The sequence below is a fragment of the Aspergillus uvarum genome (genome assembly GCF_003184745.1).
Source record: "Aspergillus uvarum CBS 121591 unplaced genomic scaffold BO82scaffold_26, whole genome shotgun sequence".
Taxonomy (NCBI): domain Eukaryota; kingdom Fungi; phylum Ascomycota; class Eurotiomycetes; order Eurotiales; family Aspergillaceae; genus Aspergillus; species Aspergillus uvarum.
Genome location: NW_020291323.1, coordinates 133,505 through 145,404, shown reverse-complemented (window position 1 = coordinate 145,404; position 11,900 = coordinate 133,505). Strand labels below are relative to the sequence as shown.

General features: G+C 54.9%; 6 protein-coding genes and 1 non-coding gene across 7 annotated transcripts; 3 read left to right on the top strand and 4 right to left on the bottom strand.

Annotated features, from left to right (window-relative positions):
• Positions 1-157: 157 nt before the first annotated feature.
• Positions 158-1,083, bottom strand: BO82DRAFT_283189 (RTA1 domain-containing protein; the record flags this gene model as incomplete). Its single annotated transcript, XM_025631399.1, has 2 exons — positions 158-819; positions 912-1,083. 2 exons carry the CDS (start codon positions 1,081-1,083, stop codon positions 158-160), a joined length of 834 nt encoding a protein of 277 aa, XP_025492009.1.
• Positions 1,084-1,574: 491 nt separating this feature from the next.
• Positions 1,575-3,509, top strand: BO82DRAFT_283293 (uncharacterized protein; the record flags this gene model as incomplete). Its single annotated transcript, XM_025631405.1, has 2 exons — positions 1,575-2,902; positions 3,044-3,509. The coding sequence occupies 2 exons, from the start codon at positions 1,575-1,577 to the stop codon at positions 3,507-3,509; spliced, it is 1,794 nt and encodes a 597-aa protein (XP_025492008.1).
• Positions 3,308-4,455, bottom strand: BO82DRAFT_354289 (GNAT family N-acetyltransferase). The gene has a single exon (XM_025635168.1). It carries the CDS (start codon positions 4,306-4,308, stop codon positions 3,661-3,663), a length of 648 nt encoding a protein of 215 aa, XP_025492007.1. The 5' UTR covers positions 4,309-4,455; the 3' UTR covers positions 3,308-3,660.
• A 155-nt stretch (positions 4,456-4,610) lies between these two features.
• On the bottom strand, positions 4,611-6,583 carry BO82DRAFT_432210 (uncharacterized protein; the record flags this gene model as incomplete). Its single annotated transcript, XM_025640769.1, has 3 exons — positions 5,146-6,583; positions 4,744-4,795; positions 4,611-4,691 (listed from the first exon to the last, which is right to left on the bottom strand). Exons 1-3 carry the CDS (start codon positions 6,165-6,167, stop codon positions 4,611-4,613), a joined length of 1,155 nt encoding a protein of 384 aa, XP_025492006.1. The 5' UTR covers positions 6,168-6,583.
• A 2,010-nt stretch (positions 6,584-8,593) lies between these two features.
• BO82DRAFT_354287 (Hsp20/alpha crystallin family protein) lies at positions 8,594-9,721 on the top strand. The gene has a single exon (XM_025635167.1). It carries the CDS (start codon positions 8,718-8,720, stop codon positions 9,282-9,284), a length of 567 nt encoding a protein of 188 aa, XP_025492005.1. The 5' UTR covers positions 8,594-8,717; the 3' UTR covers positions 9,285-9,721.
• Positions 9,722-9,771: 50 nt separating this feature from the next.
• On the top strand, positions 9,772-9,861 carry BO82DRAFT_t173. Its single transcript has one exon. It is a non-coding gene; the product is annotated as a tRNA-Asp (tRNA).
• A 1,001-nt stretch (positions 9,862-10,862) lies between these two features.
• BO82DRAFT_283343 (uncharacterized protein) lies at positions 10,863-11,655 on the bottom strand (the record flags this gene model as incomplete). Its single annotated transcript, XM_025631411.1, has 2 exons — positions 10,863-11,086; positions 11,148-11,655. 2 exons carry the CDS (start codon positions 11,653-11,655, stop codon positions 10,863-10,865), a joined length of 732 nt encoding a protein of 243 aa, XP_025492004.1.
• Between the last annotated feature and the right edge of the window lie 245 nt (positions 11,656-11,900).

The window sequence follows — 11,900 nt, the reverse complement described above, 5'->3', positions numbered from 1 at the left end:
AAGAGACTCGTGCACTTCATACGTAGAAAAGGTCCCCAGGATACGGGATTTGTCCAGCAAGAGACGGCGGGGCCCTGACTAATATTACAGAACAGAACACGCATACACTCCAGTAACCCTCTTTTCAGGCAGAAATCTAAGGATCCACTCGTAACCCCTAATTATCATCAACGGTGCTCTGATTCAACAGCTCCATTGCCATTTCTGGCTTGGAAAGTCTCCCCGGATACCAAACCAGCCAAGCAACCATGGCCAGCCACATCAGAAGGGCGTCAAGAGTGTAGAGGGTCCACTCGTGGGTGAGGGGATATCCCGTATCTCCCATCGTGAATTCGGCCACCCGAAACAAGGAGCGGATCATGATCAGCAGGCTCACCCCATACAAGAGATGAAGGTGATTTCGCCAGTGGAGGCGGGGATCGTGGGCTCCGGGGGTCGGATGTCGCCGTAGGCGGATTTGAAACACCATGGCCGTGATGACGAAAAAGGCAAACATGAAGACCTGGATGAGCAGGCCCGTCACCACGATGTCTTGGCCGAGTTGTGCATTGCTCCCGGAGGCCATCAACCCCGCGGCGCCCCCCTGAACGAGGAAGGAGACCACATCGCCCAACACGAAAGTCCTGGTGAGCCAGCGCATGGGGATCAGGGAGTAATGCTCGGCCCCGGTGCTGCGGATGATGCGGCCCAGCACCATGTATACCGAGGCGGCAAACAATACCGGTCCGAGTAGAAGGAAGACGTTCTGCATGGAGTAAGGCATGATACTGCCGGACTTGAAGTGCGCCCAAGCCCGGGCAGCGCAGCCGATGACTTCGACTAGAAAGCCCGCCAGTCAGCCTTGGCCCTCAACACCCGGCAATAGCAATGGGGCGAAAGGACAAGAAGAATTAGGACAGGGGTCCACACACATATCCCTCCAATTGCAAAGGGGACGCAGAAGCGAGCCCGCCATTTGACCAATTTGATAAAGTGTAGCACTGTCGCGGCCGCGAAAACGATGGCGAATATTACGGCGGCAGCCAGCGAAGGCAGATATTGCCAGAGGTAGTACCCATGTTTGTAGGGCTCGAGCTTAGCCATCAAGCATGGATTAGGCTCGACAAGTTCAGAATGTGTTGGATCTCTGGACATGAGAAGAAGCCCATGCTTTTGACTGAATTTAACTAATCTTGAACTCATCCTGCATGGTGAACGTGTGGAAATGTGGTAGGAGCTTCCACTGTGACTGCGAGGTATAAACGCGTATAGAGCAACAAGCCAGTACGTACTGTAGATCAATAGTGATGGTCTGTGCAAGCGCGTATTGCGTTTCGCCCTATTGTCTTAGTAATTGCTATAATTTGTGTTTATTCTTATCTTACCTAATATCTATGCATTTTCATCGATTGGATAGAATCCGATGACGGAGATGAAAAGTGGTCTGTGCATACGCGCATTGCATTGATTTCCCGATGCGGCAATTCTGGTTACTTCCAAGTTACTTGCTAGGGTTTATATGTGGACGATATGCCTGGAATCTCATCTCCAATCTCCTTCACCCCACCCTCAGTCCCACCCTCCCAGCTAGAAGCATGCGTCTCATGGTTGTTGGAGGATTTATTCCCATCTCATTGGGATTGATCTCATCCGGTGTCGCATCTGGTGCATCTGTCGCATCCATCATCACACAGGCAGACACCTGCTTCGAACCACCCCCACCAGAACCCATCGAAGTCATTCAACTACCACTGCCACCCGTGGCGCCAACCGACGAGATTGGGGCCTGTACTCAACACCTGAATCCGCACGGGACAGGATGCATGGGCAAATCATCCCTGATGAACGGCGGGGACTTCTCGCCGGATGGGAACCACGTCCTCGTCAGCTTGAACTTCACCGGGGCACCGTCAGCCCCAGACCCCGCCAGTATCTACACTGGCGTCCAACTGATCCTGGTCCGGACCAATGGGACCAACTTCTCGACGGGGAGCCCGTGGAAATGCCTGACGTGCGGTGTGCCAGAGAGCCACAGAGGGGGCAGTTCGTCGCTGGCCGACTATCCGCAAGCCTTCGCCGACGGCCAACGAGCCCTAGCCGGGAACAATATCGTCGAGTGTCGAGCGGGCCTTCTCGCCAGTGCGGCATGCACTCTGGACCAGATTCACATCTATCCCATCCGGTTAAGCAACACGGCCGACGATTCCGGGTCCGGGGCCATTATTCGTGAGCTGCGCTTGCACCCCGACAATGTCCACTTGGGCTTCAACTCCTTCTCCGTCACCGCATCGGGACAACTCAGTCAACACACCTACTTCGGTCGACTGCAGTTCAACGACTCCCCTGCCACGGGCTGCCCTCGCACCGCGCGATATGACCTCGTGAACGTGACCGTCCTGGTTGCCCCGGACGGTCCACGCCCTTATACCGTCACCGGGGATCAGATGCAGATCAATCGCCAGGCATTAGTGGTGGGGGAGTTTCGAGGCTTTGCCAGTCGTGGACAAGAGGTCCTGTACATTGGAGTCCCCTGGGAATCCTGCAACATCGATCTCTTCGCAGCCGACTTGACTACCGGCGAGGTGCGCCGAGTGACAACGCATCCGGGCTATGTGGACCCGGTGGGGGTCTCTCCGGATGGCCGCTGGCAGGTTATCCTGGACACGCGTGGCACAGATCGCATGGAGTTTCTGTCTGCCATGCGCGGGGTCCCTCCGGTGGTGGACCTACTGACGGTTACCACGGTCGCATCGGTGCGCAACAATGGCGATCGACGCTTCTTCCAGCCATGGCTGTTGGACGCCCACGGAGACCGCGATGGTCCTGACTACAATTACTACGGCCAACAGATCAACGCTGACGGGGATGGCCAGCCAGGCAGCATCAACGACCCCAACTGGAACGCCGGTGCTGATCCCCGCTGGTCTCCGGACGGCACGCGTATCATGTACTGGCAGAAGATGGTCGTGCCCCCTGCCTGCGGAGGGAACAATCCCTTGCCATGTCCCACGTCGACGGAGCCGGGAGGCCGGACCTCACGTCTCATGATGGCGCGACTCACCAGTCGCCAGACCTACCATCTCGGACTTGTGGCGCCAGTGTCAGACCGAATTCCTTGGGGGGTTCCTTATATCCCCGAAGAGAGCGTGCCGGAAGTCTTCAATCTACCCCCGGGCAACTATACGCTACACGGGCAAGTCTCGGGCTCGGCGGACGTGGTTCTTCGCAACACTAAGACTGCGTCAGCCCTTGACTTTGTGGCAGTGAGGTATCACAATTACTCCGACGACGGCGTGCATTATATCCAGGGCCACGAGTCGGTGGCCTCCACGCCTTTGTCCGTCACATCGGCCCGGCTGGATTGGTATTCTAACCTGACGGCCACGGGGGCCTCGTACAGCACCAAGGTCACTGGACCCGGTGGGTTTCACGTCGTCGATGATGCCATGCTCAATGTTTTCGTGGCCAACGGGACCCTCGTCACGACGGTGGACGGGGTGGTATACAAGCAGCCCTTGACTGGGACGTGAATTTTGGGCGCTTTCGTGTCTCCAATGCGTATATACATTCATGATTCTCGAGGAAAGGGAACCCCGATCGGAAGCATCACGGGGCTGAATCCAACCACAGAGTTCTATAATCCCCTTTCCATCATAGGCCTTCCGCTCATCATCTCTCCGTCTACGCCGACTGCACCCGTGCCTGCCGCTCCTCCCACTCCCGCTCCAACATCCCAAACACCACATCATCATACCACTTCCCATCGTGCCAGAACGCCTCCCGCCGGCGCCCCTCGAGCGTGAACCCCAACCGCTCATACAACCGCACCGCCCCTTCGTTGTACGCGAGAGCCTGAATCTCCACGCGATGCAGCCCCGCGCGCCGGAATGCCCAGTGCAGCACCCAATTGATCGCCTCGCTGCCGTACCCCTGGCCGCGGTACGGGCGGGCGATATCGATGGTGATGGAGGTGCCGCGGTGGTGGGCGTAGTCCCCGCCTTCGCGGCGGAGGGAGATCACTCCGATCGGGGTGCCGGGGGTTGTCGTCTGGGTCTGTGTCTTCTGACTATCTTCTGCCGAATTCGAGCTAGGGGGTTCGGCACTCGGTGGGGCATGCGGCAGCACGATGATCGCCGCCAGCAGCGCCCGCTCCATCAGGGATTTCTTGTACCCATTGACGGTGTCACGCTTGGCTTGGGGCTTGGGTAAGGCCGGAGTCGAGTTGGCGTAGGCTTCTGGGTCGGATTGGATCGCGTGCAGGAAGTCTTCATCGTCCGGGGTGTCTTCCAGGGCGCGGTAGGTGAGGCGGGCGGATTGGAGGTAGGACATTTTCTATTTTGTTTTTGCCCGCTTCGCGAGAGGATCGAGGGAGAAAGAGATAGTGAAGGAGTCAGGTTAATTCTCGTGAGTTTGCAAATGGGTGGTGCTGTGAGTCACTTTATAGGGTTGGCGAAGGAAGCTGAGGCTAGACTGCTTTCGGTCCCCGCCTTGACGTCGTGCTTATCGTGGAAGACGCGAGTCATCGAAGGACTCAGGAGTCTTTTAAATTTGTAGCTAGACTAAAGAGATAGTTTTCCCACGATAGTAGGATCTTGTGCATGATAGTCCGACTAAGTCTTGGCTGGCCGAAATTAAGCAAAGTCCGTCGGGCATCCGGCTGGCATATCCGAGGGCGGGAAATGCGGGCGGATACAGACTTTATCAATCATCAACTACTCTTGGCGTTAGATTTTCGTGTTGAGTATTTGGCGGCCCCCTACGAACCCATGTCGTAATTTCACGGAGAGCCTTTGTCAACTTCAAAGCACAATCATATCTTGTGCGTGCATCAGTTTGCGCAAAGCTTACATGGTGGCAGCTCAGGGCAAGGCCCGGGCCGATTTCCGCTGCACAGCCTTCCTCACGGACACGGGGAATACAGGCTCGATGATGGACAAAGAGCAATACGAGGTGGCGATTGCGCTATGGCCTCCGCCTCTAAAGCCAATCCTCCCAGGCTCGCAGGATTGCGAGTAAAACACTAAACATTAAGTACGGGGAGAAACTCGAAATAGGGTACAGTACACCAAGATAGAGAAGTACTAGCCCATCGAAGCATCCCCTCTCGCCTGTTCACCATCATCACCACCCACTTTCACCTGTTGTCGCACAAGCCACAACTCATACTTGACCAGGATCCGGCACACCACCGCCGAGGCTACGAACCGCACCACGATAAAGAGAGCGTCATTCGGGGAGATGAAGAGCAGGCTCGAGAACTGCAGAATCCCTAGAAGCGTGTTGGCCGCGGCGAGTAGCCCCGTCAACCAGGAAATCAACACATTGCCCACCGTGCGATCCCGCAGCTGGACTTCAGTCGTCTCGCTGCTACCATCCGACGCGGTGAACTGCGCTCGCACCCACCGAAGCATTCGAGTGAGGAGACTGGCATTATTCGTCCGACAGTCGCGAATATGTACACGCGTGCGGAGCGCGACGGTCATCAAGAGGTGGGTGGTCACGCCCACGGCAACCCACAGTCCGGGCATCCATTGTAACTGCTGGGCGAAGGAGAAGATGACGCGCATGCAAATCTCGTAGACGAGGACCAGCACGTTTCCCGCAGCTACAGCAGCGAGGAGGAACTCCAGCACCACGATGGCGAGGTTGTGGTGCAGCAACAGGGAAGAGGAGTCGGCGGAGAGCCACTCGTGGGAGCCTTTCAGATCTTGGACGTGCTGGTAGAGGTTCCCGGAGGCGTCCACCGCGCTGGCGGGTGAGGCGACCATGAGGAGAAACGAGAGGAGCTGCCGGTTGCCGAAGACGAAGAGCATGGCCGTCTCGTGGGCGCTGGGGCTGATGCTGGCCAGCAGCGTGGGCATCAGACCCAGCACCACCTGTGCACTGGCCATCATCGATTTGTAGAGCTCTGGCGTGGCCCGCAGCAGGCAGTTGGTCAACGGGGTCACTGCACTGTCGACATGCCAGATCGCCAGCTCGGGGTCATTCGCGGTCAGGTTTCCGACCGGTTGGTCTCCGGTCAGGTATGCGTCGTATTGCGCGGAGCAATTCGTGGTTTTGATCGTGTTGATTGCGTTCCGGTACCTCGGCCACCACGAGCTGAACCGTTGCGGCTCGGCTGCGACGCATGTTGATAGGGCGACGAAGAGGGTGAGAACAATCACCGATGTCTCTCGTGACTTCGACATTTGTCCAGTCCAGTGGAGCTGTAGCACAGCATGCGGGTATATACTAGAAAGCCAAACCAAGCCAATATGTGGAGAATTGGACCGTGTCGCCGAAGCATTCTGCAGGACGCCTGAATGCCCGCTTCCAAGGTATATATACTGTCGAATTTTGCCGTAGGAGCTCGCCTCATATCTGCATCTTGGTATGACAATCAAACCATGTAGTCACGTCTAAGATGGGCGCGGAAGCTTGCAAAATGCTCGCGCATAATGTGCAGTAGGCATCCATATTCTCGATGCTCACCAGCGCTAGAAGACAGGTAAGAGTCATGGGAATGGGAAATTTGCATGAAGCCCGATGACAACGGTTGTTGACAAAGCAGGGGGAAGAGAAAATCCGCAGACATAGACACTGTGGACACGATCTCTCTCGGCAGATCAGCGCTGAATCTCAGGCAGCGGGAATAAGAGCGCGTAGTATACTAAGTAGGGTAGGGTATATGTCACGGCCCGCATAGCCACCGCGTGCTTGGCCCAGCCGGCACTGCCTCCTCGTCAGCATTACGCAATGCGTATTCAAATCGTATTCTACATCTCGTGCCTGGTTTTATTGACTACGGCTGTATAGAATCCGATTACTCTGACATTTGCTGGTCTTGGTGCAGAACGGGCATAGGGGCGTCGGCATAGCACAGCCTCTTTTTCAACTTCCCCGCGCTGCTCCCTATTGGTGACAAGGGTCCGTGATGAGCAGGCTGCATCACGTCCAGAAGCCACATGGTATGTCGATCAGATTCACAGGCTGATAACCACGGAAGCACTGCCTCAAATGCTTCGTGATGACGAACTTTGAGTCTTTCCCTGGGACCTCTTTGACAAGAGCGCCAAGAGCCTGCGTCTAGGTGGCTGTACTGTCGAAAGCTGCAGGTCAATTAGATGACAGGTTGCCCTCCGTTCTTAGGTTGAGCAAAAGGCGTTGACGGGGTTAAATGGGAAGAAACATGCTGCGAGAACGGTGGCCCAAGGTCCGAGACCATACACGCCCAGAATTCTTGAAAGCTCGGACCACTACGAAAGACCACACTGAGTGATCAATGCCGTAAAATCTCCTAGCGATCTATCTCTTATAGAGCCATCGACGCTTTGGTCTGACGTTCAACATCTCCAGAGTCTTCTCCTGGCTCAAACAAAGATACAAACTTATAAGCATAGCTTGCTTGTAACATAACCTGTCGACGATCTTTCATGTCATAGATTGTGCTTTTCCACTCTTACCAATTCATTCAACGTGACTCGCATGCAGAAAAGCTGGTGTCGTTTCTCAGAACCCCTTCGAGCGGAAGTATAATCGCACTTCCAGGTCAAAAGGAAAACCAACCATGGAGGCTCGACCATGTCTACAGAATACCTTTTGGTGAATACGCTGCCTCTTAGGTATCACATGTCACGCTGAACAACCCCCACCAATCTTCGATAGAAATAGGTGCCAGTATCACCTCATCTTTGAGCCATCAGTCGAAGACTCGACTTTGAACCCCGCATCGAAGCTTCTCCCAGCATCTATACTACGGGCAAGTCGCACAACGTCATGGCACACCACTCGAAGCTGCTTTTTTCATCCAGTGGTCCCAGCCACTATCCCAAGCAAACCCCGATGCCCTGCTTTTGGATTCCGTGGTTGACCAAGGGGGTTCGATCCGAGTCGTACCATTCCACGGATTGGTCTAGCCGCTGAACTTGGTTCCGTGAGATTCTCAATGCTGTTGAATCATTTGCCACCGAAGCAGCAAACAATAAGACCGATGGACGCTGGAACCAGGATTCAAGGGTAATGGCTGGCTGGGCTGAGCTGCCGGATAGCACAGCCTTCCCTACTGATTTGACGCGACCAGTGGGGGGTCTCAGTCTGTGCTCTCCGAGGTCTATGGAACTTCTTGATTTAGGGCTGCGGCGGACAAGGACTGGGGTCCGGTGGGTTCATTCTAGAGCTGTCGATCCGGGCTTTCCTCCGCAGTGAAGCGCCGATCACACTGACTACCCAGCGAAACTGATGCAGTAGAGCCATACCAATAGTGACACTGTTATAGAATGGCGTGATGCTATTACATCACTTAGACTTGTTTGTTGTTGCACAGTAGAGCTCAAAGGTAGAAGGTAACTACAGTACTGTAGCCCAGCGGCAGATCACAAGAGGGTCACGTGGCCGGGGTCGAATCGGCCAGAAGCATCGCGGAGCTACTCGGCCGGTCCGGCCGATTCTCGCAACTTCCAAGGCCACCCGCTAGCTGCCTCAGGCATCTTCCAGAGCCATCTAGAATCCTAGATCCATCATCCCTGGAACCATCCATGAATCGTCTATCCCCGCTTGTTGCATCATCAACATTCTCAGTCATGACTGGCACAAGGTATAAAGAGCCCCGCGAGCTCCGGTCAAGTTGGTCTTCATCAGATCAGAATCAAACAAGCAATCAGCGAGAACAACAACTTCGCTAATCCTCTACAACTGCTACCACTACAACGCGCTCTTCTACAAACTCTTCTCTACATCTCCTACCAACCACCACAATCAACATGTCTCTCTTCCGCAGCATCCCTTCCGCTGGTGAATTCGGCCCGCTCTTCCGTCTTCTGGACGACTATGACCTCCACCGCTCCGGCCAGGGCGCCAGCTCCTCCACCACCGCCCGCTCCTTCGCGCCTCGCTTTGACGTCCGCGAGACCGCCGAGGGCTACCACCTCGACGGCGAGCTACCTGGCATCGCCCAGAAGGACGTCGACATTGAGTTCTCCGACCCCCAGACCCTCGTGATCAAGGGTCGCACCGAGCGCGAGTACCACAACTTCGACGGGAACGAGGAAGGCCAGCAGGAGACCACCACCCCGGAGAACAAGGAGAAGGAGAAGGCCACCGAAAGCACTGAGGTCACCAAGGCTGGCGACAAGCAGGTCGGCAAGAACCACAAGAACAAGCCGCACTTCTGGGTTAGCGAGCGCTCGGTCGGCGAATTCCACCGCACCTTCAGCTTCCCCACCCGCATCGACCAGGACAGTGTCAAGGCCAGCCTAAAGAATGGCATCCTCTCCATTTTCGTGCCCAAGGCCGCCAAGCCCACCTCCAAGAAGATCACCATCGAGTGAATAGGTGCGCTAGACGAGCTGAGACGATGCGAGACGCGACGCGATGAGACGAGAATTTGTGACCGGTCCAAGTTCTAGTATAGCGATTGACTTTGTGGATTTGAGCTAGTTTTGTGTTTTTCTTCTTGAGCTGGTTGATTGAGAAGATGATTGCACTTTCATTCCTTCGGAAGTATTCTGTTGAGCACTGGATGTCATTCCTTACGATAATGTTTGCTAATAGTTGATCGAATCTGTTATCTACGTATCTTACCTCCATCTCTCACTTGTAGACTGTAGTTGGCATTAAGAGTAATCATTACAACAGCATTGGCATCGGGATGTCGTGGGATAAGAATAAGCCCCCCTGGATCAATTAGGGATAAAAGAATCGGCCGGAAGTAGCAAAATAATGCCTATACTTATACCCACCGCGGATAGTCTGTCGCCGGGAGCCCTGTTTATCTTTAGGCCATATATGCAAATAAAGCCAAATAATTCATCTACTTCCTCGATGGTCTAACGGTCATGATTTCCGCTTGTCAATCCCTTCCAGGAACAAGCGCGGGAGACCTGGGTTCGACTCCCAGTCGGGGAGATTTCTTTTTGCTCTTTGTTGGTGATATATCGTATCCTTCTTTTCAGTATATTACTTTTGCTCTTGTTGTGTGTATTCCTGAGAGTCAGTGTCTCGGAGCTAATAACCAGCTCTTCAATATGTTGCTCATGTGTTGCAATACTCGATCCTTTTGATTGCTCTGTTGTCGCATCTTTTTCTGGTATCCAGCCTGGCTCCGCGTAAGCCGACCATATATATCTGGTTCCGTCCGTCCCTCCACTCCGAGCAATTTGCGTCTCGGCTCAACTTGGCCCTCCTACGCTTGTTATCACTTTAGTATATGCTACCCGAATCTGTCAGTGCATCTTCTCTCGCTCTATCGATCCTCACCAGCACAGTACCCAGAGTAAACACAGACACGATGACCCGGTGGTAGCGCCCCGACCAATCACGTGACTGGAAATACCGGTCACGACAGATGCCGGTTGATGCCTGGGGCACCACTTTGAGGACACGCACTACGAGTAGAGTCTAGACCTTTCCAGGGTTGGCATTGTGAGGAGATCTCGGTTCTCTGATAGGAACGGGACTGCAGACAAGGGTTGCCCTAGGTCTCTACACACCTAAATGAAAGCGGGTACCCAGTCTAGACCCTGTGGTGTATACATATACGGCATCCCGTCGAGGTCTAGGCGAATCCGTTCCATCCACATACGGTACTACTCGCAGCATCGACAGTGTCGGCACTGCCTACAGAACACCACGAACCAGCCATTCAAGCAAGCAAAGCACAAGTAGATTCTAGCCGCAGTATACAATACATCGCAGACATCGTACCAAACTCATCACCAAGCATGAACCCCCGCCCTAAAGACGAGGGTCGCCAATGCTGGTGGAGCAAGAAAGGTAAAGTAAAACGATCAAAAATATCTAACCAACCAGGCATAGCAAACCGGGAATTAACCATTATTTCATCCTAATCCCGCCGACAAGCGGGTTTCACGACATCCAAAGTCGCGTCGAGAAGAGCGAGGACGAGCCTATGCGCTCAGGGTACACGTGGAGGCGGCGTTGACCCAGCCGGTCAGACGGTTGGCAACATCGGTGGCGTAGCAGGCGGTGCCGACGCCGACGTTCAGGTTGGAGGCGTCGGAGATGGAGCCCGAGTTGTACAGGCGGGCGGCGCGGTAGAAGCCGGAGACGTCCGTCTTGCCCTGCTGGTTGATCAGACTGGCGAGTCCATCACCGGCGGCGGTTCCGATGGCTGTGTGAGGGGATGGGTTAGTGTCTGCGCTGAACAAGATTAGGGTTTGAGGGGCACTCACCACCATCGCGAACCATCTGGAGGATCTCGTTCTTCGGGCACGGGTTCTGAACCACCCCGTTGTCGTTGCAAGTGCCGGCGCCGTCATGATCCTGCATGAGGCCCGGGTTGCGGACGCCGTAGTTGGTGGTGTGCACGCGGACACAGCCCTTCGATTCCTGCATGATGATGGCCAGGATGAACCGGTGGTCGAGGTGGGACTCCTTGGCGACCTGCTGGATCGAATCGTACAGGTTCTGGGTCTCGTTGGCCGAGTTGTTGGGCACGTCGAACTGAGTGCAGGACTCCATGATGGTGGGCTTGTTGGCCTTCCACATGTCGTCGAAAGAGACCCAGCTGGACTGGGCGGGCCAGCCATCGGCGACACTGCCATCCCCGGTGTGGAAGGTGTAGACATCCTGTCCCGTCCCGCTGCCATCGTTATCCTTAAGTGTGGTGACGGCCAGGCTACTGACGCTGACCACGGCGCTGGCGGAGCGGGAGACCAGGTTCTTGGTCCGACTGCCCATGGGGACGGCGGCGGAGAGGCCAACCAGAGTGGCGGCGGCAAGAAGGAAGTTGTTCAACTGCATTGTGATGGTGGTGGTACCTGTTTTGGTTATAGGGTTTAGAAGATTGGTAGACCGAAAAAGGGAGCGACGACGGGATCCTGCAAGGATTGGATGGAGAGAGTGTGGGTGAACGAAGGAGTGTGATGAGACTAGTCAATAGTCTCAAAAAGCAACGAATAAGGAATGACGATGTCGTGAACGAC